Source organism: Artemia sp. Qi Xiang Cuo, chromosome 5 (assembly GCF_049724085.1).
Source record: "Artemia sp. Qi Xiang Cuo chromosome 5, ASM4972408v1, whole genome shotgun sequence".
NCBI lineage: Eukaryota > Metazoa > Arthropoda > Branchiopoda > Anostraca > Artemiidae > Artemia > Artemia sp. Qi Xiang Cuo.
This window is the reverse complement of record NC_142798.1, coordinates 56,332,092-56,359,373: the sequence shown is the minus strand read 5'-3', so window position 1 is coordinate 56,359,373 and position 27,282 is coordinate 56,332,092. Positions and strand designations below refer to the sequence as shown.

At 35.3% G+C, this 27,282-nt stretch overlaps 1 protein-coding gene across 3 annotated transcripts in view; it reads right to left on the bottom strand.

Annotated features, from left to right (window-relative positions):
- The window catches only part of MICU3 (Mitochondrial calcium uptake 3), a 68,127-nt gene that overhangs the window by 15,910 nt on the left and 24,935 nt on the right, over nt 1–27,282 (bottom strand). For 2 of the 3 annotated variants that reach the window (XM_089089748.1, XM_089089745.1), the window contains exons 6-9: nt 12,652–12,734; nt 7,165–7,236; nt 4,777–4,934; nt 2,021–2,149 (exon numbers count right to left, since the gene is read on the bottom strand). In XM_089089748.1, the coding sequence (XP_088945874.1) occupies nt 2,021–2,149; nt 4,777–4,934; nt 7,165–7,236; nt 12,652–12,734 (442 nt within the window). The remainder of the gene's footprint in view (nt 1–2,020; nt 2,150–4,776; nt 4,935–7,164; nt 7,237–12,651; nt 12,735–27,282) is intronic. The other variant, XM_089089747.1, reaches the window with a different exon arrangement.

Sequence of the window (27,282 nt, the reverse complement as noted above, 5' to 3'; positions counted from 1 at the left end):
CCATCTCAAGCGACTTAAAATGGGATTGCTATATTAATGACATCTTAAAACGTGCAAATGCCGCATTTCCCCTCCTTAAACTCCTTAAAAAAATCCCTCCTTAAAAAAATTTAAATGCCCTAAACACCCAACCCTCGAGTGGGCGTGTCCTGTTTGGTATCCTGGCATTTCCATTGAATTGTCAGACAGAATAGTGGCAATCCAAAAAAGGTGCCTAAGAATCATCTTCAATGAAGGTAAAGTACCTTATATTTCCCTTATTCGGAGAGCTAATCTTGCCACCCTTAAGGAAAGGAGAGCAAAAATTTCCTTGCGTTTCGCTAACAATGCTCCTCATAACACTCGGACAGCTACCCTTTTCCATGGTCAATAATCACCCCTTCAACCCCACCTCCCACGGTCTGTTTCAACAAAATCCCCCTTCTTGCCCCAATAAGAGTTTGCACTGAAAGATATAGAAGAAATTTCATCCCTTACATAGTTGACATTTTCAAAGTGAATCTTCGCAGCTTCCCCTCGCCCCTCACTCCCTTTTTACCTCATAATTTTTTAATTTTAATGTTCATTTTGCAAATTTGGAGGTTTTTATTTTTTAGTCACATAACTAATTTATGTTTTTGTTTTAATTTTTTTTTATCCCCTTTTTAATTTAGCAAGATTCCATTTTTTTGACATTTTTGCTGATTTGGCATTGACCTTCTAATTTTATGAGTTTAATTTGTTTTTGTTTTTAACATTTTTACATATTTGACATTGACCCTTTAATAATTTTACGTTGTTGTTTTTTTGTTTGTTTTTGGTTCTTTTTTCGTTCTATTGACGCTACAATGCGAATTTGGCCCGTTTGGGCTTGTGATAGCCGTTTTCAGCAATAAATCTTATCTTATCTTATAAGCGTAATAGACTTAAAATTAAAAATGTTACTTTAAGAACAGAACGAGTTTCCCCTTCCGTGGCTAATAAGAAAATCCTTGTATTTTATTGAAAATATGCTTCACTTAAAACTCTTTAACCTGAGCATTCAATCAGTTCAATGCAATTTTGCGTATTCCTAAGGAAATGCAACTTTTTTATACTAGAAATGTCAATAATGACAGTTGTCAATTATGGCTGTGCAGCACTGGCACTTCGAAAAGTTGAAGAAGATATTCTAGATGTTTTCCAAAGGAATTTTTAGAGGATAGTTTCAAACACTGGATTGAACAATTGTATATCAAAGAATAAGCTATATTAAAATTACGATCGATCCTATTGTATAGGGCTATGACAAAGGAAAAGTCAAAATGTTTCGATCACATTTTAAGGATGAAACACGCTAAGTTACTAGACGGCATCCTTTCTGGCAATTCAGACGGAGTCAGCCGAACAGTAGGACATTCTCCAGCGGAATGAAAGACATTCTGACAGACGACGTAAGACAAGGGAGTAAAGACTTCCTAGGAGGGAGAAAAGATCAACAGTTTCAGCAGAATCAGCAGAGAAGGGCAAATTTCACAACAAATTTGCGTAAGCGAGCAAGCGCAGCTGTTTTGGCTTCAGGCGAATTGGGGCTGTGACGAATCGTTGGTAGTAGTTTCTTACGCAAATAAAAAAAAAGTTTAGGAAAAAAAAACATGAAAATTAAGTTTTCACCAAACATGTTCACCGTTGCAGAAAGAGAAAAAAACAATAGGAAAACAAACCCTTCTTTCTAGTAATATACAACCATTTCTAAGTAAAATACGACGAAATACCTTATCCGTGAATAAGGCCAAAACTCTTCAGAATTTATGAGATGAGAAAAGTTGAAAATATTGAGCGGTGGGCATAATATAGTCCCCTTCAGGCTAAAAAAACTGTCAATTTTGTTGCACATTTTAATTTAGTTTTAGTAATGAGCCCTCCGATATTTCTCACTAAAACTTATTATTTTACTTAATTGGCCACAATAGTTAGTTGTATATAGAACATATAACAAACATAATTATATTTGAACTTTCTCTACTAATAAAAAGTATTCCTAAAAAAGCTTCATACTTACTCATTTGGCCTGAGATGAGTGTACCGTAAGAGTATTTTCGCAAATCCTTCTTCTGTGATTGTGTTCATTCCACGGGAAAATTCGTAGAATTCCAACTCCAATACTTCTAACTGCAAGTCCTCCATAAACCTAAAAATACATATTATCAATGTTACGAGTCATAAAATGGCAACCACGGAATTAAACGCTTTTAGAAATACAACCTAATTTCTTTACTGGTTCCAAATACACTGAAGGAAAATTTAATGTTTCCGAGTTTTGAGTAACTAAAAAGTTCGATTCGATCCTAGCATTGACATTTTGGTGAACCCCAACGCAAATCTTTATGGAGTACTCCCACTCATATCAACTAAACTTCTAGAGCGAGGTATGCTCCCAAAATTCCGACAGCAAGAACTGCTACCTCATACACACCTTTATTCCAGATGTGTCGCGTTTTCTTGCTTTCTCTTCTCACGACGAGTTTTTTCAAAAATTAGTAAACCCTAATTTCTAGATCGACAACAATATTTTATTGGACTACCATTAGCTGTCATCTGTTCCTTGGACAAACTAACGTGAATGCGAAATTCGAATAGCACACGATTTGGTACTGTGCATTCCTAGACATTAGATTTCTAAGCATTAAAAGCTTTTATAGAATGTTTTTTTTTCTTCTTCTATAAACCTCTGCGTTATCAGCCTAATACTCATAGGGCATTCTGAAGATCAGACAAAAAAAAGAAAAAAAGTGAGACAATTATATCAGTAGAATATGAATCTAAAAAAGGAAAGGTGGTACCCAAATGCAGGATTAACGGTGGGTTTTATCTATGCAGGTGTGAAGTGTTCGTCCCCTAGTCAATGCCTCGCTCTTTATGCAAGAGTTATTTTTTTAGTACTTTCAAAAGAGCTATTTATTCTAATTAAACGGCTTTTGTGATTCAGGGCCATTCTTAAAGAATTGGAACGAAATTCAAACTTTAGCGTAAAGAGCGAGGTATTGACTAGGGTGCGAACACCCTCATATACGTAATAATTTCGGTTCGTTTTAAGTTTTACTGTTGCTCCTTATTTTTAGTTGAAAAAAACCTATTTTTTTATTTAATTTATTTTCAAGGTTAATGCATAAAAATTGAAATTGGAGCTAGATCTTTCACTTAAAAAATTTTTTCGACAGTTTTTTAAGATAAAGAACTTTTGATTTTACTTTACTTAGTAGAAGGTGAATGTGAAGATGAAAATAGAAAAAAATATATCATAAATTAGAGATAAAAAATGAGATAAAACACAGAAAAAGTGAAGCATTTTGAATAGTAAAAGAAAATCCGAAAAAAGAAACAACTGCTTACCCAACAGCAAGGAAAAACAGGCAAAGCCAACGTAACATCCAAAAAATAGCATAGGGAAGCCCAGCCCCAGTTTAATAAGAGTAAATGTCGATCAAAACAAACCAACATAATACATGAAACAACAAAATATTTTATTTAATAAAATACAAGTGGACTGAACAAAATAAAAAGAAGTAAAACCAAATAAAAGACCATGCCATCAATTAGGTCTCTATGATAGATGCCACACACATATGAATTTTCGCATGCTCTATCGACACCTTATAACCAAAAAAAAACAGAGTAGTAAAGAGCTGTGTTTGCGGAGCAACACAGCTGCTTTTGAAGCTGCTTTTTTGTGTGTGTCTTCCTCGTGATCAGCGGTCTGAAGCACCAAAGTGGTAAGAGATACAAAGTCGAATTTTTTTTTTCTCGGGTATCAAAATCACAAAACGGGGCGGAAAAGTTCTAGTGAGCTTTCCGAAATTTCCAGTATTTTTCAGAAAAAAAACTGTTTTTTTTTCGCATGTTGTACATAGTGTCAAAACAAAACTATCCTAAATGGAAAATTAAACTCTTTCAGAAAGATTTTATGTCACACTCCTGCAGAACATCAAATTGTTTTCTCGAATTTTTGATTTGATTCCCTTTTGCAGTTCGAGTAATACTATGAAAGTACGCGAATTGACACTAACCTTCTTATATGCAAATTGCTTTGTTCACTTAGAAATAATTTTCTGAGGTTTTTACGACGCATCAAACTTTTAGTCAAGAGGTAACTTTTTTTTCCAAACAAGGCAGAATTTTTCTTTCAACACAGGTAGATAGATATTGATCTTCCAAGAAGTGGAGCTGACATTGGTTTTAAAAGAATAAAAAACAAAATTCTATGGCTTTTCCTAATTTGTAGTTTTGATTTTGCAAATTTCCAACATTTTATCTAAGTAAGATGTCCTAGCTTCCACGCTAATTATTTTAGAAGTCACATGACTTCGAATTATGACGGAGCTTCATATTATCCCATCAAAATGGAAAAGCAGAGTGATCTAAGAAATAATTTAACATTGTAGTCTAACAACGAAGTAACGATACCAAATCTGGCGGTCAAATTTATTAATTATACAAACTGTAAATTCTAGGATCACAGTTCATATCTTTTTTTTACAAGAAAACTATTTTCAATCTGCCATAAAATTTTTTCTATTTGTGCTCTATAGAAACTTAGATTTGATCTTCTGTTAAATTTGTTAGTTAATTTTGTTGTACGGAAGAAATTTCTAATTTGGTTCATTAATCACTTGGTTACGACTCCTGGGGAAAAATTACTTCTCAAATTGAGATTTGGATTTTAAACTCCTTGGTAAAAGCTAATGTTATACACATGTTTAATCTCTCAAGGTTATACGATAAATACGTTACAGAATGAAATGAAGCAAGCTTGCTTACTTGCAGAACTGATCATAAGTAAGCTCAGATTTTCCCATTTTCCCAAATAAATGAACAAGTAGCGTGGTATCCATTGTGTTTTTACGACCCAAAGCAGATTCAGATATTGAAGTAGAGGGTACTCGATCTTGATAAGCACTGCTGAAAATTCGCTCCAACTGAAAACGTTAGATGTGCATTAGAAACTTGTCAGAAACTAGAATCATAGCAGCATTAGTGCTATCGTCAGTACTTTCTAAGCAGGAATGAATACTTTTCAAAGAAAAATAATATTATCACAGTAAGATCATACAGATGATACAAAATTGTTATTTCCAAAACTAAGGAACGAAAAAAAAGAAAGAAAAACTGCAGTCTATTCCCGTAAACATTTTGAACTGAACTGAATATGAAGAAGAAGAAAAAGAATTCCTTCTTAAAAAACAGTTTTGTTTGTTTGAAAATGTATAAAGTAATAAACCTAAGAAATAGTTATAATCTAACCAAAGAATATTCAGATTGAACATTAAAGTAATTTAAGCCGAAGATTAAGCAAAGCAATTGAAAATTACTACAAGTTACGTTCACTCTTCCCCTTGTTTAGTCTTTTTGAAGTGTTTATTGTTGATATATCTTCAAACTGAGACTAAGTATTAGACTCGAGTATGACCCTGAAATAAAATAACAGATAGCTAGTGCTTGATATTTAAACACGAAAAATTAGTTGCGATAACTTGGTTATAAAGATACCACTTGAAAGTATTAGGATATCAGGGTTAACGGAGGCTAGAATGTTTTCTCCCCGATCCACTTAAACATTTTTACACTATAAGTGACTGTAGGACCAGAATCTGTTCACGGTGGAGTTGCGATGTAAATCAAGAGACATTATATTTACCGAGGTTATCAAATAAGCATGCGTGCAATATGTCAGGAAGGACTTGGGGGATAAAATTAAAACATTCAGAGGGATCCAACTTTTAAACTCGGAGAGAGGCGATAGAGATAAACCAAAAGAAACAATATACATCTAAATTTTCAAAATGTAATGTTTACAATATTTAAAGAACAGCATGGGGGGTTAACTTGAAACTTTCAGTGTTGGGAGGGAGGGGGAAACAGACTTCAAATTCTGTATTTATAGGGAAGAAAAACAAAACCAAAAATCTCTTCTTCAATCCACCTGAAACTTTTCACAATATAAGCCCTTGCAGAACTTGGAACCTACTCAAATTGAAGAGGTAAAGTATAAAAAAAGGCACTATGTATACCAATATTATCAAAATATCATATCTGCAATACTTTGAGAATTTAGGATTGACGTTGAGTTTTATCTATACAAGTACGGGATCTTTTATAAAAATTCTAAGCATATTTCATTACAAGGTTTCAACATACTCTGCTAATCATAATTGTAGTATGTTTTACCGAAAGATTATATTTTACTCATGAATATTGTTTCGACTTTGTGCACTGAAGTAATCTTCTAGGTTAATTGACTAAAAGTAACATATTTCAGTGTCAATATTAGTAAACTTTCATTATTGATACATAATTCACTAATAATTACGGAAAATTACAAGAAAAAAGACAAATAAAAACAACTAGTTTCAGCAAATAAAACTAAAAACTATGTGCTATTAGAATTGCAGGACCGAGGTAAACTTACAGGGACCGTTGAGAAGGGGGTATCTGGACCACTAATTTTGAACTGAGAGAGAAGTCATGGGGAATACTTTGTCTTCATTCTAACTTAAAATTTTACATGATCAGTCTCTATTGGACTTCATCCCTTCAAAATCCGTAAAACCACAAAACAGCTAACTGCAAAAAAAAAAAAAGTAAAGCCGAATTTGTACTTTAACACCGTCTGATATCATAGCTTTAATTAAACAATAAGATAATTATTCAGCCCAAAGCTAATACCAACATCCGGGCTGAGTCTACTTACTTATGCTTAGTTTTTATGGTTTTTGTATCTAGTTAGATAAGGCAGGTCGTCCGCGGTTGGGGTGAGAGGATGTCGTAAGAAAAGTTTTAAAGGAAATGGGAGATTCCTTGGAGGGTATAAAGAGGAAGGCTTTGAATAGATTGGGATGGAGGAGGAGCGTGCGTAGCTGTTGGCCTCAGGCGGCTTGGTGTTGCAGTGAGTTGTTAGTAGTAGCAGTAGTAGTTAGCTAAGGCACATATTTGATACTGCTTACACGCAGTTCAATTGTTTTCAAATCTAGAGTCATCCCACCATGCACATACACAAGACTTAATTTGAACTGGGGAGGAGGAGGGGGGTCATTCTTCAAAACAGCAAAAATCAGGCCAGTTATTTAAAATTATGAAGAAAAAAATATACAGCTTCGTAGAAGACAAAGTATAATCAGATATAGAATCTGAAGCTCAGATAGAACTCACTATTTCAGCTTTTCCATCGGCCAGATATTGCTTCACATTCTTCTTAACATTTCCAGCAAAGATTTTCATTACCTATGAACCAAATGAACAAAATAATAAGAAGCAAAATAAAAATGTAACGTACAAAAAGAAAGACAAAATACAAAAAGGATATAATATAACGTTAATAAAAGAAAGATAAAATATGTCAAAAGGGAATGGTGAAAAAGAAAAAAAGTCAGCCAAAATAAAAACATAGCTTACAGTTTAGGGCCTCCCAACCCTTTTGTAGGTATGGACTCTATTGAATTTTATAACACAACCCCATCAGCTCCCCATGAAATAAACTATTTCGAAATTCGCTGAAAGATTACTTTATGTAACGCATGTAATATGTAATTCTACACAGATCCTTAATAAGTCGGTCGGTAGTGATTCAGTGTATCTTCTTGTGTTGAAAACAACGTTTCCTGAAATTTCGGATGGTTATACTTCTCTTATTAACACAGGTTTTAAACAGGGTGATTTCCGTAGCTTTCATAACTTGCTAGGATAAAGGTTATTTTTATGAGTGAGTATAACAATGATCTTGGGAATTATCGACCAATTTAAGTTTTATGATAGGATCTCGAAATGTGCATAAATGCTAGAATTATAAAGGACACAAGGACATACAGAAGAGCTGTTGCTGATATTAGACCATCTAAAAGTCTCTAGAGTTAAAGAGTCTTAAAGAGCCCTCTAGACGTTGATAGATTCGAAAATGAGAATTTAAGAGAAACTTTCCACAAGCAGTTGAATATGAAACCCGAGAGGTTAGAACTTGACAATATATAATATCGATGGAACAATTATAAGAAAACAATTTGTGAAGTAACACACGATGTCTTAGGGAGAAAAACTCGAGACGCAACTAGAAATTTCGATCGGTGCCTCAGTCTGTGATAAGGAATACGTTGAAGAGAGATGGACACAACATTTTGAAAATGTGTTAAGCCGGAATAAAGTAGTAGGAAGGGATATGGAGCATAATAAAAAATGTTTCGATTTAAGTGAAGGAAGATATATTTTATGAGGAGATAAGATACATAAGATTGGTATTACCACAGACAGAGTCACCAAACTGAGTTGAAATTCAAGGCACAAGGGTCCATTGCCTTATACTGAAGATTACGCATAAGATTTACGAAAAAGGGGAAGCGCTAAGTGATTTTAGGAAAACTTTGATTGTTCCCCATTTGAGGAAAAATTTATAAGATTGAGTCGTAATTAAAAGTACAATTAGCTCGATTTTTCTAGGAAGCAAATTACTTAGCATGACGACACTTATTAGACTGACAGAAGCTGTAAACAAAGCTTTGAGAAAGGACTAGTATTGATTTAGGAGAGGATTCGACGACTAAATTTACACCGATAGGATGCTAAATGAAAGTTTCTGAGTCATCATACGTCTTTAGTCCTCTTATTTACAGATTATGACAGGCATTTATTTAGCTGATAAAAAAAATAAAAAAGTTAGAGTAAAAAGAGAGAGAGAGAGCGGAGAGAAAGAGAAAAAAAATATCTCTTTTATTAATTTTAGGTAATTTCTAAGTGACAGATTGCTTTTCTACTAAAAAAATTTGGTACACTAACTCTTCGACATTTTCCATAAGAAAACACCTGAAAAGAGAAAAAAAAAAAATAACACACCCTCCCTATTTCCCTTAAGCACTGCACTTCAGCTCATGGAAGAAAAAAAGGAAAAGATTCTGAAAAAAATAACTTTTGAATTCTCCGAGTTAACAGCATTATTTGACGCGAAAGCGGGGCTTCTTAAAGTAGCATTCCCTGTAAGAGGCTCTAATGTTTTGAAAAAATGAAGCCAAAGACTGAGCAAGATCCGAAATTTCTTTTTTGTTAGCAGAATGTGTGAGGAATAGTATACCACTTTTATTGTTTGCTATCAATCACTTGTCACATGTCCCTGAAAAAAAAAAACTCTTTATTTCTAGGAGAAAATCAGGATCTGAAGACCTCGGTTTCCATGATAAAGCATTACACAATAGATACTATAAGGACCGCTTCTCCAGATACTCAGGCTGCAAAAGTAATAAACAATTAGCCACGGATTTGGAGTGGAGTCGCTGAAGACAAACCGTGTAATGGACTCCGCAACTAGACTACAAACATCTGCTCAACGCCAGTCTAAAGATGGTACACACAAGGTAAAAGAACCAAAAAACAGTAATCATCAATTCAAATTCATTTACTTCACATAAGCCTTATTTGGTGAGACTCTTAGTGTCTTTTCAGCAGAATTGCCAAACAGCAGCAAAAACACCATGAAGTGTAAATATGAAGAAGAAATGTTGTTTGGCATACTTTGAGGATTTTCAGTCGATGTTGATTCAAGCGAACTGAAGAAGCTTTTTAATTTTGACAAATTCAAATTGACTTTCTTTCATAGATAAACAGACCGTGAACTTTTCCCTATTTAACAGAATCAAGCTTAGATATTACTTTTCCCAGGTAACGAAGCACAAGCAGACCCCACGAAGGTGTTTTAGGTGTCAAAGCTACGACCTTCTCATCAAAAACTGCAATAATGGTCCAATTTATGCTAAATTTTCTAATCCGCGAAACAGTAACAAAAAAACTTTTAACTACTACTACTACTAACAACTCACTGCAGCACCAAGCCGCCTATGACCAACACAGCTACATACGCTCCTCATTTACCCCATTCTATACAGAGCTTTACTCTTTATCCCCTCCCATGAAGTTCAAATTTTCTTTAAATGCTTCCTTATTACTTCTTCATAAGGGAACGACCTGCCTTTCTTTTGGTCTAAAATGGATGGGTAAAAAAAAAAAAAAAAAAAAAAAAACGCTAACTGCCATTCTTCATACATGAAACCCTAGCCATCTTATATTCTCGTTTTTTACAGCCCAAGAAAGTGGGATAGAACCATATTTTCGTAGAGCTTGTTGTTTGACATACGGTCAGTCAAACGAATACCTAAAAACTATCCTTAGATAATACCTCTGGATTTTTCTTTTTTTTTTACAAACAAATCTTCCTCTGCCTTTCGAAGCGCCCATGTTTCAGAATCATACTTGATCACTGTCATTACCGTAGCTTCAAATACTAATCTTAGTTTTCAGACATATCTTCTTATTCTTCCAAGCTTTTTTACTAATAATACTATCCAGGTAAGTAAAGCTATCCACTTCATCGACATTCTCGTTACCTAACATCACCTCTTCATTTCCATTTATGCCTAGCCTAAGGTACTTACTCTTCTTAGCTTCAATTTTCAAACCTATTCTTGCACCCTGGGCTCAAAACCATCGAAATTTCATTCATTTTGCTAACATTTTTACCTACGGCCTCAAATAATCTGTATGATCTAGGTCCAGGGGAATTGTCATCTTCTCATTTGACTCCATTCCCTCCAATAGCCTTTGTTGTGTTTCTTAGGATAAAATCCATGAAAAGGATCAATAGAAACGGGTATAAGACAAAGCCCTGCTTAACTCCTGATCCTACATCAAACCATCTACTAACTAACAAACCAGCTAACGTCATGCAACAGAAAGTCCAAATGTGCTTTCTGTGGTGAATATCATGTCTACATGAACATTAGATGCTGTAAAGCGAGACACACTCTGAGAAACAATACTGACCACTAGTGACGTCTTAAAGTTCTTAGTCTGAATGTTAATGGTCGTTACAATAAGAACAACCGATGTGGGTGATTTTATATGTAATTTAATTGCTGATTTTTGTGCAAGGAGAATTTTATGTCCATCTGGCATTACTTTGATGATCCGAAGCGCAATGAATATAATGACGTACGGTTTTTTACTATTAAAATGTGTTGTTACTATTGCTTTTGATGAATAAATCTATCTATATTTAATTACATATATTTCTTGTACAGGAAATTCAAAAAAATATTAACAAAATATACTGAATTATATAGTTATGGTATAAAGTTATAGTATAAAGGGAAAAAATGTAGGGTTCAGCATTCAATTCGATAAAACCAAGAAAAAAATTGCCTTCACGATATTGTTGCTTTCACGCCTAAAGGTAGCATCTGACATGTTTTCACTTCTGAGATAATTGCTAAAGATCGTTCCCTAAAATGTTTGCATCAAGTGAATATCAAGAGTGAATATCAAGAGGGAAATGCATGCCCAACACAAATTTGATCACACGCAAATCTTCACAATCCACACTGCTTTGCTGATTTTCCCTTTGAGAACAGCTAAGCAAAATCTTTTTGGCAACTATCTTAGAAGTGTGAAAATATCAGATACCACCTTTACAGGCAAGAGCAATGATGTAAATCCTGTAAAAGTTATTAATTTATAAAGTTTGTAAGCTCACCAGTAGCTATAAAAATTCTGGAACCAATTTAGAATTTAAGCAGTATATTAGTCAGTTCTTTGTTGCATCATGGTGGGGTTTGTTTGAAAGATAGTACTGCAAAGGACCAGTCAAATTATTGTTTGATTTGCCAATTGATGCCTGAGCTTAATACCTTCTTAAAATTATGCCGAGCAATCAGGTTGACCTAAGAAATAGTTTCCCAAAGCTGAGCAGCTACAATTGATTCCTTCAGTTTCTACAATAATAACAGGCACCACGAAGCAATTTATGTAAATCATCAGAAATACCTGTATGACCACTTGATACCCCTCATTGACGTCACGTGATTGGACTATAATTATGAATAGACACAAATTACATATAGCCTTCATAAGTACATCGGACAAGAGTCGGAAGACGTCGTAATTACGCCAAACTTGAGGGATGACTGGTGCCTCTTTCTCGATGTCCAAATGCCTCCAGCGAAAGAGGGGGGGGGGGGACTAAGGTCTAAGACCAGATATAGTATACTTATGCATAAATAATGACTTATAAATCTAAGTTGCCTGAAAATTATAAATAATGAAACGACGAGATAAATTTTCTATATGTATGATAACTTTACAGTAAAAGCTGAGAGTAGTAAAAAAAGCACGCCCCAGCGAATTACTTCAGATTAAGTATAAAGAAAACTAGTTATTTTTCGAGCCCTTAAACATTGTATATATAATATCCAATGGATGAACTAAAACCCGGTTAATGTGTGATCTAGAGATATTAGTTTTAGGCCCTTGGCCTAAATTGGAGTAACGGTCTCTTCCGATTATGATAAATCTGATTCACCTTACTAGTGAGCCCTTCAAACATTCATAGTTATAAGTTCTATCCATCCTGACCTATTCAGATGCTTTCAAATCTTTTTCATTTTACACTGATTCCGGAAAGAAAAGCCGAACATTATAACAACAGACATATAACTTGGCACATAACAATGTTTTAGGTTCATATTACAAAATACAGAAATTAGGGTACTGGATTTGAGAGAAGCTAAAACGAATAACTTACTCAACATAATTATATAAATATTAGAAGATATAACAAAACTTTACCACAACCAGTTTCAGCAGAAAGAATGATAAAAAAATTACCACGAGAAATTCATCCTTGCTAACATTCGCATTGGCATCGGTGTCAAACATGTTGAAAGCAATTTGAAATCCAGATCTTGGCTCTAAAAAGGACATTATGTGAACAGAAATAAGAAAATAAAAATCAAACCAGAAGAAACTTAAGAACATTAAAACTCTACTTTAGGATGTGGTGGAAAAAGAAATTGTTTTACAGATTGTAATTTTTGTCAATTTTTAGAAAAACCGTAACACGTGACTGACATTTGAGAACCCCTTCTACACTTCAGTAAGGTGAACAATATTCAGGTATTTACGGGATTTCAAATCCGCATTTTATTTCTTTTTTTCTTTTATATTTTCAAATTTTAGAATCATCAAAAATTCTAATTTGAAATGCATAACCCTTTACAAAATCTACGAGAACACGGTATATCCTAGCCACTAGTAAATACTGGTCAATCAAATTCACAGATGACAGGTAGAGCGCTGAAAATAATCAAATATCAGGGGGATCAAATTTGGTTGCCACACCAGAAAAAGCTTTTTTTTTGTTTTTCAAATGGTTATAAATAGTTGACAGCTTAGAGCTCTTCAAGTAACTCCGAGAATGGATGTCTTGCTGCAGCGAGATCGCAATATTCTCCAAAATAGCTTCGAGTAAGAAATTTCCCCTAAATGCGTAACACATTCGGAGTCCAAGTGAATCGAAAGTTTTTGTATTATTAGGCAGCGTATAGCGCTGCCTAAATAAAGAGCGATGAGCACACAATGTGTTACTATTATTATTAAATACAAAAATTGTTCACCTAGGAGCTTCGTATAGAACGAGTTGTCGAAGAAACTTCGGAAGGAGCTCATTCGATTGGAAACTGAAATGAAGTAACTAACAAGGCTAAGGGTAGTAAGCTGAAACGTTTAGGGCAGGTTTAGGGGGAGTTTCAATTAAAACGGAAAAGCTATATGCATGCAAGTTTTCAAAATAATATTTAAGCAATATCATAGGCAATATCATAGTCAGTGCAGCACTATAATACAAAAATTTAAAGGAGCTCATTTGATTGGAAATTAAAAGTTCTAGCGTCCTTTTGTAGACTCAAAAGAGATTGGAGGGCAAACAGAGCCTTTCTCAAGCCCATTAACTTTCCAAACACATCCAATCAAAATTTTGAGATAGCCATTTAGTTCAGCATAGTTGAAAGATCCAGAAACTATGTCTGTAGAGATGTTGGGTCTGTCAACCCGCCAAAGCCGTCAGAGCAAGGGCTGTAAGTTATGCAATATGCTCGTTGTTTATATATTGTATTTGCTATTGGAAAAGAGGGTATTTTTGAACTCTGATGTTCAAAAGGACCAAGTGCCTTCAAGTGAAGCTTTCAGAGAAAGTTGAGAGAAATGTTTAACTATATTAAATCATATTATGTGAATACCGGTTGTCAAATGAGGGAAACTCAGGAATAGCTGAGGGTATTAAGTTGGAACTTTAAGGGAATGATGAGGGAGATAATAATTTGACCAAGGACATGTTGAGGCGGATGCTGGACTAACAAAAGGCACTATGTGGATGTTACCACTATTGCTACTATTACGACTGGTACGACTACTACATCTACTGAGGTTAAGGATATTAAAGTTTAAAGAGCATTTAGGAGGGTGTTGAAGTATATCAAAACGAACTGTGTGTATTCAGGTAGCCAAAAGGATGTATGAGCAATTTCGTAAGAGTAGCTTAAAGTGTTAAGTTGAAACTTTCAAGGCGTGTTAAGAGGGACACTGAACTAACCAAAAGACATTCTGTCCTTACTGCCCCCCCCCACAGTCTTCTCCCCACAGTCTTCAGGGCAAGGGTTATAAGTTATGTCCTGAGGGCATATATGGTTCATATGGAAGGAATGCACGTATAAACTTCAGAGAGGGTTCATTTGATTGAAAACTGAAAGTTCTAGTTCACTTTTTAAGCGTCAAAAGATATCGGAGAGTAACCAGTCCCCTCCCCACGCCCTTTTTTCCCATGGGCTACCGATAAAAATTTTGAGATAGCTATTTTGTTCAAAATAGTTCAAAGATCATACAAAAAAAAACTCCGGTGCCAAAACCACCCCCCAGGGCCCAGGGGCCCGCGTTGTAAGTAATGTCCTGGGGGCATATATGGTTCTTCTGGAAGGGATGCTCGTTGAAACTTCAAAGAGGGCTCATTTGATTGGAAATTTAAAGTTCTAGTTCACTTTTTAAGTCAAAAGAGATTGTAGGGCACCTAGCCCCCCCCCCCCTAAACACCCTTTTTCCTCAAACCTATCCGACAAGAACTTTGAGATAGCCATTTTTTAAATAATAGTTCAAAGACCATATAACGAAAACTCCGGGGTCGACACAGCCCCCAGGGCCAAGTTCTAGTTCAGTTTTTGAGAGTCAAAACAGATTGGAGGGCAACTAGCCCCCCCCCCCAAGCCCCTTTTTCCCCAAATGCATCCTATAAAAGTTTTAAGATAGCCATTAAGTTAAAATTGTTCTAAAGCCAGATAACAAAAACTCAGATGTCGACACAACCCCCAGGGACCGGGGACAGGCGTTGTAAGTTATTCCCTGGGGCATATATGGTTCTTATGAAAGGAATACTTGTATAAATTTCAGAGAGGGCTCATTTAATTGGAAATTGAAAGTTCGAGCTCACTTTTAATAGTCAAAAGAGATCTGAGGGCAACTAGCCCTCCCTCCCACGCCTTCTTTTTCTAAACCAATCTGATGAAATTTTGAGATAGACATTTTGTTGAAAACAGTTCAAAGGTCGGATAAGAAAAACTCCGGTGTCAAAACAAACCCCCAGGGCCTGGAGGAAGATTTTCTAAGTTATACCCTAAAGGCATGTATGGTTCTTATGAAAGGGGTGCTCGTATAAACTTCATAGAGGGCTCATTTGATTGGAAATTGAAAATTCTAGTTCACTTTTTAAGAGTCAAGAGAATTAAGGGCAACTAGCCCCCCGCGCCCTTTTTCCCCAAACCCATACGCTACACAAAAGAGATTTGAGGACACCTAGCCCCCCCCCCCTCAACACCCTTTTCCCCTCAAACCTATCCGATAAGAACTTTGGGATAGCCATTTTTTAAAAAATAGTTCAAAGACCATACAAGGAAAACTCCGGGGTCGACACAGCCCCACAGGGCCAAGTTCTAGCTCAGTTTTTGAGAGTCAAATGAGATTGGAGGGCAACTTCCCCCCCCCCCCCACGCCCCCTTTTCCCCAAATGCATCCGATAAAAATTTTGAGATAGCCATTAAGTTAAAATTGTTCTAAAGTCAGATAACCAGGGCCCGAGGGTAGGCGTTGTAAGTTATGCCCTGGGGGCATATACGGTTGTTATGGAAGGGATGCTCGTATAAACTACATAGAGGGCTCATTTGATTGGATATTGAAAGTTGTAATTCACTTTTTAAGAGTCAAAAGTGATCGGAGGGCAATTAGCCCCCCCCAAGCCCCTTTTCCCCAAATACATCTGATTAAAAATTTGGAGTAGCCATTTTGTTAAAAATAGTTCAAAGATCATATAGCAAAAACTCCTTTACGTATGGCCATTTCGTTAAAAATAGTTCAAAGGTCAGATAAGAAAAACTCCTGTGTCGACGCAGCCCCCAAGAGCCCGGGGAGGGCGTTGTAAGTATTGCTCTGGGGGCATATATGGTTCTTAAGGAAGGTATGCTCGTATAAACTTCGGAGAGGGCTCATTTGATTGGAAACTGAAAGTTCTAGTTCACTTTTAAAGAGTCAAAAGATATCGGAGGGCAACTACGAAGAGGGCTCATATGATTGGAAATTGAAAGTTCTCGTTCACTTTTTAAGAGTCAAAAGAGATCGAAGGGCAACTAGCCCCACTCTCCATGCCTATTTTCCTCAAACCCATCCGATAAGAACTTTGAGAGAGCCATTTTTTCAAAATGGTTCAAAGATCATACAACGAATTCTCCGGGTCGACCCAATCCTTCAAGGTCCGGGGTAGGCGCTGAAGGTTATGCCTGGACGGCATATACAGCTATTGTGGAAGAGATACTCGTATGAACCTGAGACATGGATGATATGGATCGCGAATTGAAAGTTTTAATTAACTTTTTAAGAGTAGGAACAGATCAGAGGGCAAATATCCCCCCAAGACACTTTTCGTCCAAGTGTATCTAAAAAAAATTTTGAGATAGTTATTTTGTTAAAAATACTTCAAAGGTCAGAAAAAAACTCCGGTGTAGACATAACCACCCAGGTCCCACGGGCAGGCGTTGCAAGTTATGCCCTGGGGGCATATATGGTTTTTATGGAAGGGATGTTCGTATACTCTTCAGAGAGGGCTGATTTGAATGGAAATTGAAAGTTCTACTTCAATTTTTAACAGTTAAAAGAGATCGGAGGGCACCTAGCCCCCTCCCCCCAACACCATTTTACCCCAAACCCACCCGATACAAATTTTGAGATAACCCTTTTTTTAAAATAGTTCAAAGGCTAGATAAAAAAACTCCGGTGTCAACACAACCCCCAGGGCGCGGAGGGCAGGCATTGTAAGCTATGTCCTGGGGCCGTATATGGTTCTTATGAAAGGGATACTCTTATCATAGGCAGCGCAATAGCGCTGCCTAAGTAAAGAACGATGTTGGCACAGTGCATCATTACTTTTTGTTTTTTCTTTTTCTTTTTCCATACCAGGGCAGTTCGTATCGAAGGAGTTGTCGTAGAAACTTCGAAAAGGGCTCATTCGATTGGGAATTGAAGTGGCTTGTACACCTTTTAAATAGTCGAAAGTGATTGGAGGGCGACTAGCCCCCCCCCCCCCCACGGCCATCATTCCCCCAAACACATCCAATCAAAATTTTGAGATAGCCAATTGGTTCAGTGTATTTGATTTCCAGATAGAAAATATGTTTTTGAGGAGGTCAATCCCACAAAACCCTCAGGGCAAGGGTTTTAAGTTATGCCCTGGGGGTATATAAGAACGATGTTCGCACAATGTAGTATTTATTATTTTTTTCCTTTAGACCAGGGCACTTCGTATCGAAGAAGTTGTCGTAGAAACTTCGAAAAGGGCTAATTCAATTGGAAATTGGAGTGGCTTGTGCCCTTTTAAATCGTCGAAAGTGATTGGAGGGCAACTAACACCCCTTCCACGCCCACCATTTCCCGGAACACATCCAATCAAAATTTTAAGATAGGCATTTTGTTCAGCGAAGTTGATTTCCAGATAGAAAATATGTTTCTGAGAAGGTCACTCCCCCAAAACCCTCAGGGCAAGGGTATTAAATTATGCCCCGGGGGCATTAAGGTTCTTATAGAACACGTTGTCGTAGAAACTTCAAAAAGGGCTCATTCGATTTGGAGTTGAAATGGCTAGTGCCCTATTTAATAGTCAGAAGCAATTGAAGAGCAACTAACACCCCTTCCACGCCCACCATTTCCCCAAACACATCCAATGAAAATTTTGAGATATTCATTTTGTTCCACGCAATTTAAAGTTCAGGAAACTACCTTTGAGCAGGACACTCCCCCCACAGTCTTCAGGGCAAGGGTTATAAGTCATGCCCTGGGGGCATATAAGGTTTTTATTGAAATCTTGAAATTTATTGAAATCGTCGTAGAAACTTGAAAAAGGGCTCATTCGATTGGAAATTCAAAGGGCTAGTGCCCTTTTTAATAGTCGAAAGTGATTTGAAAGCAACTAACCCCCCTACCACGCCCACCTTTTCCCCAGACACATACAATCAAAATTTTTAGATAGTCATTTTATTCAACGTAGTTGAAATTTTTGGAAATTAGGTCTTTAAGGATGACACCCCCTCCCCCCCCCCACAGCCCTCAGGCCAAGGGTAGTAAGTTATGCCATGAGGACATATAAGGTTTCTATTGAAAGCATTGTCGTAGAAACTTCAACAGGGCTCATTCAATTGAATATTGAAAGGGCTAATGCCTTTTTTAATAGTTGAAAATGATTGGAGAGCGACTAACGCCCTCTCACGGCCACCATTTTCCCAAGCACATCCAATCAAAATTTTGAGATATCCATTTTGTTCAACGTACTTGAAAGTTCTGGAAATTAGGTCTTTTAGGATGATAACCCTCTCAGATCCCTCAGTGCAAGGGTTGTAAGTTATGCCCTGTGGGCATATAAGGTTTATACAGAAAGTTGTTGTAGAAATTTCAAAAATGGCTCATTTGATTGGAAATTAAAATTGCCCTTTTTAATACTCGAAAGTGAGTGGAGAGTAATTAACCCCTCTCTCACCCCCACCATTTCCCCAAAAACATTCAATCAAAGTTTAGAGACTGCCATTTTGTTCAACGTAGTTGAAAGTTCTGGAAATTATGTATTTAAGGATTACAAACCCCCCAGAGCCCCAAGGGCAAAGGTTGTAAGTTATGCCCTGGGGGCATATAAGGTTTTTATAGATAGAGTTGTCGTAAAACTCCAAAAGGGACTCATTCAATTGGAAATTGAGAGGGCTAGTGCCCTTTTTAATAGTCAAAAGTGATTGGAGGGTAACTAACCCCCCTCTCACGCCCACAATTCCCCCAAACACATTCAATCAACATTTTCATATAGCCATTTTGTTCAACGTGGTTGAAAGTTCTGGAAATTAGGTCTTTGAGGATGACAACCCCCCCCCCTCCCCCTCCCAAGCCCTCAAGGCTTGGGGGCATATAAGGTTTTTATTGAAAGTATTGTCGTAGAAACTTCAAAAGGGCTCATTTGATTTTAAATTGACAGGGCTAGTGCCATTTTTAATAGTTGAAAGTGATTATACAGCGAGTAACGCCCCTCTCACGCCCACCATTTCCTCAAACACATCCAATCTAAATTATGAGATAGCCAGTTTGTTTAACGTAGTCGAAAGTTCTGAAAATTAGGTCTTAGAGGATAACAACCACCCTAACAGCCCTTAGGGTAAGGGTTGTAATTTATACCCTGGGGGCATATAAGGTGTTTACAGAAAGCATTGTCGTTTCAAAAAGGGCTCATTCGATTGGAAATCAAAAGGTGTAGTGCCCTTTTTAATAGTCGAAAGTGACTTGAAGGCTTGATATTTTTATAGTAAAGATCGATTTGGGTATAATGTATTATTTTTTTGTTGTTGTTGTTGTTTAGACCACTTCGTATCGAAGGAGTTGTCGTAGGAACTTCTAAAAGGGCTCATTTGATTTAAAATAGAAAGGGCTGATGCCCTTTTTAATAGTCAAAAATGATTGGAGGGAAACTAATCTCCCTCCCACGCCCACCCTGTCATTTTCCTTTTATGTTTAAAAAATAAATTTTGCCTTAAGATTAAATCAAAATGCACTGTGTTAATGCTAATTCCCAATAAGGCATCTCAGCAGTATCCCAAGAACGACTGAGGGTATTATGTTCAAGCTTACTGAAAACTTTACTGGAAAAATATAAATGTTTTTACTTTTATAACTTTAATAAATCAAATAATATTAACATTTTGATTACTAAATATCAGTATATGTATATTAAACTGACAATGCACATTCATTTGTATTTTTTCAGTAAAGTGCAAATTATGTTCTGGCCTTGGGAAGTCATAGGTTTGCGCCCAACTTATGTTAATTTTTGCTCGTTTTGAGTTTGACTCGGTTAATTGTTGTAATTTCTGTTGGTTTTGGGTTTCATTTATTTATCAAGACTGAATTGTGGTAGGTCCCCACTTGGTAAATTATTTGATTTTATTTTTGCTCATTTTTGGTTTAATGGAGTTCTTTACTTTTCTTTGAAAAAATTATTTTGTGGAAAGTTTTTTTAATTAATAAACTTAAGAGAGGGCAAATTTGAACAGAAATTAAAATTTCTAGTTCATTTTCTCAGAGTAAAAAAATCAGATGGCAACTAGCCCCTCCCGCCCTCCACGCCTTTGGTTTTATCGGATGTATAAACCCATCCGATAAAAATTTGAGGTAAACATTTTGTTAAAAATAGTTCAAACATCAGATATTAAACTCCGGGGTCGACACAAGGAACAGGCGTTGTAAGGTCCCCCAGGTCCCAGGGACAGGCGTTGTAAGTTATACTCTGGGTGTATATATGGTTCTTATAGAAGGAATGCTCGTATAAACTTCAGAGAGGCTCATTTGACTAAAAATTGAAAGTTTTAGTTCACTTTTCAAAAGTCAACAGAGGGCAACTAGCCCCCCTCCCCACGCCCTTTTCCCCTAAACCCATCCCATAAAAATTTTGAGATAGTCATTTTGTTATAAATAGTTCAAACATCAATTAATGAGAACACCAAGGTTGACACAAATCCATATTTCACTTTGATATTGTTACTTTGATACCAGTTTTGATACTTTGATGATCATTTGATTTTTTTTTAAAGTTTGATTTTTGAAATAAGGAATTTTTAAAAAATTGAAATTTTTTGCAATCAAAAAGGAACAAAAATTAATTAAAAAAAACTTTCCAAAAAATAAGTTTTTCAAAGAAAAGTAAAGGCCATTTTAAACTTAAGCTCAGCAGATACAAACACCTGTTAAAATTCAAACTCGAAACGACCAGAAATTACTATTAAAGAATAAATGAAACCCAGAATGAACAGAAATTAAAAAAATAGTCATAGCAAAAAACACACAACAGGTAATAGCATAGATGAATAAATAAATCATAAAGCGAGTAATGCTTAAATTGAATATGAAAATCAAGCTTAAAACGAAAAGAAATATTTTGCTATTGAAGTATAAATGAAACTTAAAACGAACAGAAAATAAATTAACAATCAATGCAAACAAACATATAATAGATATTAATGTAAATGAATAAATGAATCTAAAAACGAGTGAAACTTAAATTGAATATGCAAATCAAGCTTGAAACTGACAAAAATTACTACAAACAAGAGTTTAGGCATCGCCTCCTTCTCTCACTGTAAAATTTTAAAACCTACTGCGTCATTGGGGCATTATTGAAAAATATATGCGTCTTGAACTGTCTTGGAAAGTGTTAACAACATCAAAATTGAATATTTGATGCATAATGATATTAATTGTTGAAAGATCCATCAGTTCAAGAATTTATTTTACTGTCATTTTATTTTTGTTCTCATTACTGGGAAATAAAATATTTTTGATGTAATTCAATTTCGTTAAGCACCAATGGCGCAGTAGGCTTTTCTTTTCTATTTACAGTTCAGGAAGGGGGCAGTATCCGAAATCTTGTTTGTAGTGAAACTATATTCGTCTTGAACAAATTTAAAAAAAACTAATAAATTAAACTGAATATCAGATGTATGATGATATTAATTGCTGAAAGCTCATCAGTTTAAAATTTTACTATAATTTTGATGTTTGTTTTCAATATTAAGAACAAAAGAAAATATTTGTAATAAAATTGGTTTTCAGTAAAGCACGAATGACGCAGTAGGGTTTAGACTTTTACTGTGAGAGAAGGAGGCGATACTCAAACTCTTTTTTGTAGTGATTTTTGTTCGTTTCAAGCTTGATTCGTATATTCAATTTAAGTTTCACTCGTTTTAAGATTTATTTATTCATTTACATTAATATCTATTGTATGTTTGTTTGCATTGATTGTTTATTTAATTTCTGTTCGTTTTCAGTTTCATTTATACTTCAATAGCAAAATATTTTTTTTCGTTTTAAGCTTGATTTTCATATTCAATTTAAGCATTACTCGCTTTAAGATCTACTTATTCATTTATATTATTACTTGTTGCATGCTTTTTGCTATGATTGTTTATTTAATTTCTGTTCGTTTTGGGTTTCATTTATTCTTTAATAGTAATTTCTGGTCGTTTTGAGTTTGAATTTTAACATGTATTTGTATCTGCTGATCTTAAAATTAAAATGGCCTTTACTTTTCTTTGAAAAACATATTTTTCGGAAAGTTTTTTTTAATTAATCTCAGGAGCAGCAAAGAGTAATACCTTTAAACATTCAGTACACGTTAGAGGGGATGTTGAACCAACCAAAAAGTACTATAAGTATACTACCCCTACTATCTCTACTACTACTACTACTAATAATAATACTATTAAGAAACATTTTCAGAAAACATTCGGGGGTATGTTAAATTAAATTGAAACAGGTTGTGTGTGCACACTGTCAAATGGTTGTATCAGCAGTATATCAAGAACGCTTGCAGTATTAGGTTGAATCTTTCAGAGCGTGCTGAGGGGTATGTTGAGCTAATACAAGTGCATTATGTGCATACTAGTACTACTCTTTAAGTTGAAACTATCATAGCTTGAGGAGGGTATGCTGCACCAGACCAAAGAGGCACCATGTGAATACCATTACTGCTTACTACTAATTCTACTACTGCTATCACTGATACTACTGCTATTGCTCCTATTATTACTTCAGCTAGGGTGTAGGGTATAAAAGGGTATAGGGTATACCTTATGCCCTAGAATAATGTATAAAGTAAAAACTTTCCTGGAAGTTTATGTTGCTTTAAACCTAAATCAATTAGCACTATGTGTATGCTGGTTGCCAATAAAACGTCTCAGCAATACCTCAAGAACAACTGAGAGCATTAAGTTGAAACTTTCAGGGCTACTACTATTACTAATTCTGTTCTTACAATTGAAGTAAATCAAACAATTGTCAGTGCATCCAGATTGTCAAAATGGCATAGATACAATGTTAGGGAATTATTTTAAAATTTATTTTTCAGGGGAACTAAAGGGAGTGTAAATGTAAATAAAACAATTCTATGCGTGTCCATATTTTCAAAAAGGGTATTTTAGTAAAAACTGTCAAAAAAATTTCTCCAACGAATAAATAGTAAGCCAAACTATGGATCCTTACAAAAAAAGAAAAAAAAATTAAAATACCGTTTTTTTTCCAATGAAAAAGACTATGTCAATAAAAAACAAACAGAAACTAATTAAAAAAAAAACTTTCAAAAAATAAATTTTTTCAAAGAAAATTAAAAAGCTGAATTAAACCAAAAATGAGCAGAATTAAAGTCAAATAATTTTCTCATTGGATAACTGCCCCAAAAAGACATAGACTGCCCCTAAATAACTAAGTCGGGAAACTAACAGAAATCATAGGCAGCGCTTTACGCTGCCTAAGTAAAGAACGATGTTGGCACAATGTATTTTTGGTTGGTTTTAGACAAGGGCACTTCGTATCGAAGGAGTTGTCGTAGAAACTTGGAAAAAGGCTATTTCGATTGGAACTTGAACGGGCTTGTGCCCTTCTTAATAGCCGAAAGCGATTCGAGGGCAACTAACACCCATTCCACGCCCACCATTTCCCCAAACACATCCAATCAAAATTTTGAGATAGCCATTTTGTTCAACGTAGTTTAAAGATCTGCAAATTATGTCTTTGAGGAGGAGAAAACGCCCCTCCCCCACAGCTCTCAGGGCAAGGGTGGGTAGTTATGCCCTGGGGGTATATAAGTTTTTTTTATAGAAAGCGCTGTCGTAGAAACTTCAGAAAGGGTTCATTCGATTGGAAATTCAAAGGGAAAGGGCCTTTTTTAATAGTCGAAAATGATTGGAGGGCAACTAACACCCCTCTCATGCCCACCATTTCCCCAAACACATGCAATCAAAATTTTGATATAACCAATGCTTTCAACGTAGTTAAAAGTTCTGGAAATTAGGTCTTTGAAGATGACACCCCCCCCCCACAGCCCTCAGGGCAAAGGTTGTAAGTTATGCCCTGGGGGCATATAAGGTTTTTATAGAAAGCGTTGTCGTAAAAACTTCAAAAAGGGCTCACTAGATTGGAAATTGAAAGGGCTAGTGCCCTTTGTAATAGTTGAGAGTAATTTGAGGAGAACTAACCCCCCTTTCACGCCCACCATTTCCCCAAACACATCCAATAAAAATTTTGATATAGCCATTTTGTTCAACGCAGTTGAAAGTTCTGGAAATTAGGTCTTTGAGGATGAAACCCCCCCCCCACAATCCTCAGGGTAAGGGTTGTAAGTTATGCCCTGTGGGCATATAAGGTTCTTTTTTCCGAAAGTGTTGTCGTAGAAACTTCAAAAAGGGCTCATTAGATTGGAAATTAAAAGGGCTAGTGCCCTTTTTAACATTCGAAAGTGATTGGAGGACAACTAACATCCCTTTCATGCCCACATTTCCCCAAACACATCCAATCAAAATTATGAGATAGCCATTTTATGCCATTTTCAACCTTTTAATAGTTGAAAGTAATTGGAGGGCAACTAACCCCCCCCCCCCCCTCACGCCAACCATTTCCCCAAACACATGCAATAAAAATTTTGATATATCCATTTTGTTCAACGTAGTTGAAAGTTCTGGAAATTAGGTCTTTGAGGATGACAACCCCCCCCCCACTACCCTCAGGGTAAGGGTTGTAAGTTATGCCCTGTAGGCATTTAAGGTTCTTATTTTAGAAAGTGTTGTCGTAGAAACTTCAAAAAGGGCTCATTAGATTGGAAATTGAAAGGGCTAGTGCCCTTTTTAACATTCGAAAGTGATTGGAGGACAACTAACCTCCCTTTCATGCCCACATTTCCCCAAACACATCCAATCAAAACTATGAGATAGCCATTTTGTTTAACGTAGTTGAAAGTTCTGGAAATTAGGTCTTAGAGAATGACAACCACCCTAACAGCCCTTAGGGTAAGGGTTGTAATTGGAGGGCAATTAATCCCCCTCCCACGCCCACTCTCTCATTTGCCCATTATGTTTAAAAACTAAATGTTGCCTTAAGATTAAATCAAAATGCACTGTGTTAATGCTAATTCCCAATAAGGCATCTCAGCAGTATCCCAAGAACGTCTGAGGGTATTATGTTCAAACTTTTGGGCTACTTCTGCTCTTATTTCCATTTCAGGTCAACTAGAGGAGGTATGAAACTAAATTAAACAGTACTATTTGTGTCCAGATTTTTAAAAGGGTGTATTTTGTTGAAAATTGCTGAAAATTTTTCTCCAGCATACAAATAGCAGGCCAAACTATAAAGTCTCAAAAAACGAAAAGATTTAAAGTATTATTTTCTTTTTCCCTGAAAAGACTATGTCAATAAAAAACTAACAGAAATTAATTAAAAAAAAATTTCCACAAAATAAGTTTTTCAAAGAAAAGTAAAGAACTCCATTAAACAAAAAATTAGCAAAAATAAAATCAAATAATCTATCAAGCGTGGAAGTACCACAAATCAGCATCGATAATAAAAGAAACCCAAAACGAACAGAAAATAAATAAATAACCGAGTCAAACTCAAAACGAGCAGAAATTAACATAAGTTGGGCTCAAAACCCATATGCCTTCCCAAGGCCAGAACATAATTTGCACTTTACTGAAAAAAATATAATTTTTTTACTTTTAGTACTTCAAATAATATTAACATTTTTATTATTAAATATCAGTAGGCCTATATGTATATTAAACTGACAATGCACATTCATTTGTATTTTTTCAGCAAAGTGCAAATTATGTTCTGGCCTTGGGAAGGCATACTTTGTTTTGATACTTTGATGAACATTTGATTTTTTTTTAAAGTTTGATTTTTTAAATAATGAATTTTTAAAAACTTGAAACGTTTTGCAACCAAAAACAAATAAAAATTAATTAAAAAAAACTTTCCGAAAAACAAGTTTTTCAATGAAAATTGAAGGCCATTTTAAATTTAAGATCAGCAAATACAGATACCTGTTAAAATTCAAACTCAAAACGACCAGAAATTACTATTAAAGAATAAATGAAACCCAAAACGAACAGAAATTAAATAAACAATCATAGCAAAAAACATACAGCAAGTAATGATATAAATGAATAAATAGATCTTAAAGCGAGTAATGCTTAGATTGAATATCCAAATCAAGCTTAAAACGAAAAAAAATATTTTGCTATTGAAGTATAAATGAAACTTAAAACTAACAGAAATTAAATAAACAATCAATGCAAACAAACATACAATAGATATTAATGTAAATGAATAAATAAATCTTAAATCTTAAAATTAAAAGAAATAATAAATCGTTCTTTTTTTATATCTTTCTTCGATATTATGAGAAATAGAAACATTCAGCTCAAAATAAAGATTGTTTTAAGTAAAGTGCAAATTATGTACTGGTCCTCAGAAGGCATGGGGGCGTCAGCCCTACCCATTTTAGTTGCACCTCGTTTTGAGTTTGGCTAGGTTATTTTTGTAATTTCTGTTCGTTTTGGGTTTCAGTTATTCATTGATAGTGCATTGTGGTAGTTTTGCGATGGGAAAAATATTTGACTTTATTTATGCTCATTTTTGGTTCAATCTACTTTTCTTTGAAAAATTTATTATTGGGGGAAAAGCTTTTTAAATTAATCACGTGTAATGGTGATTCAAACCCAGTGAACAGAATAAAAAAAAATTCTAGACGTGACTCAATATTACAGACAAGACCTTAATAGGTCAATAGTAGCCAAGGACGAAAGAGAAATCAGAGCAGAGGAAGTAAATATCCTTGAAGGGGATCGATGGGTTGAAAGACACTAAAGACAGCGAAATGGATAGGGTAGAATAAGAGTAGACTAGAATATTTTTATTTATAACACATACATAAATAAATGTCACAAAACAGCGCACATGCCTGGTGGCATACTTCAGCGCTGAAAATATTGCCAACCATAGGTCCACATAAACTCGTCAAAAAGACATGTTAGGGCATCCAAATAAAAAACAAATGGTAGGCTATATGGG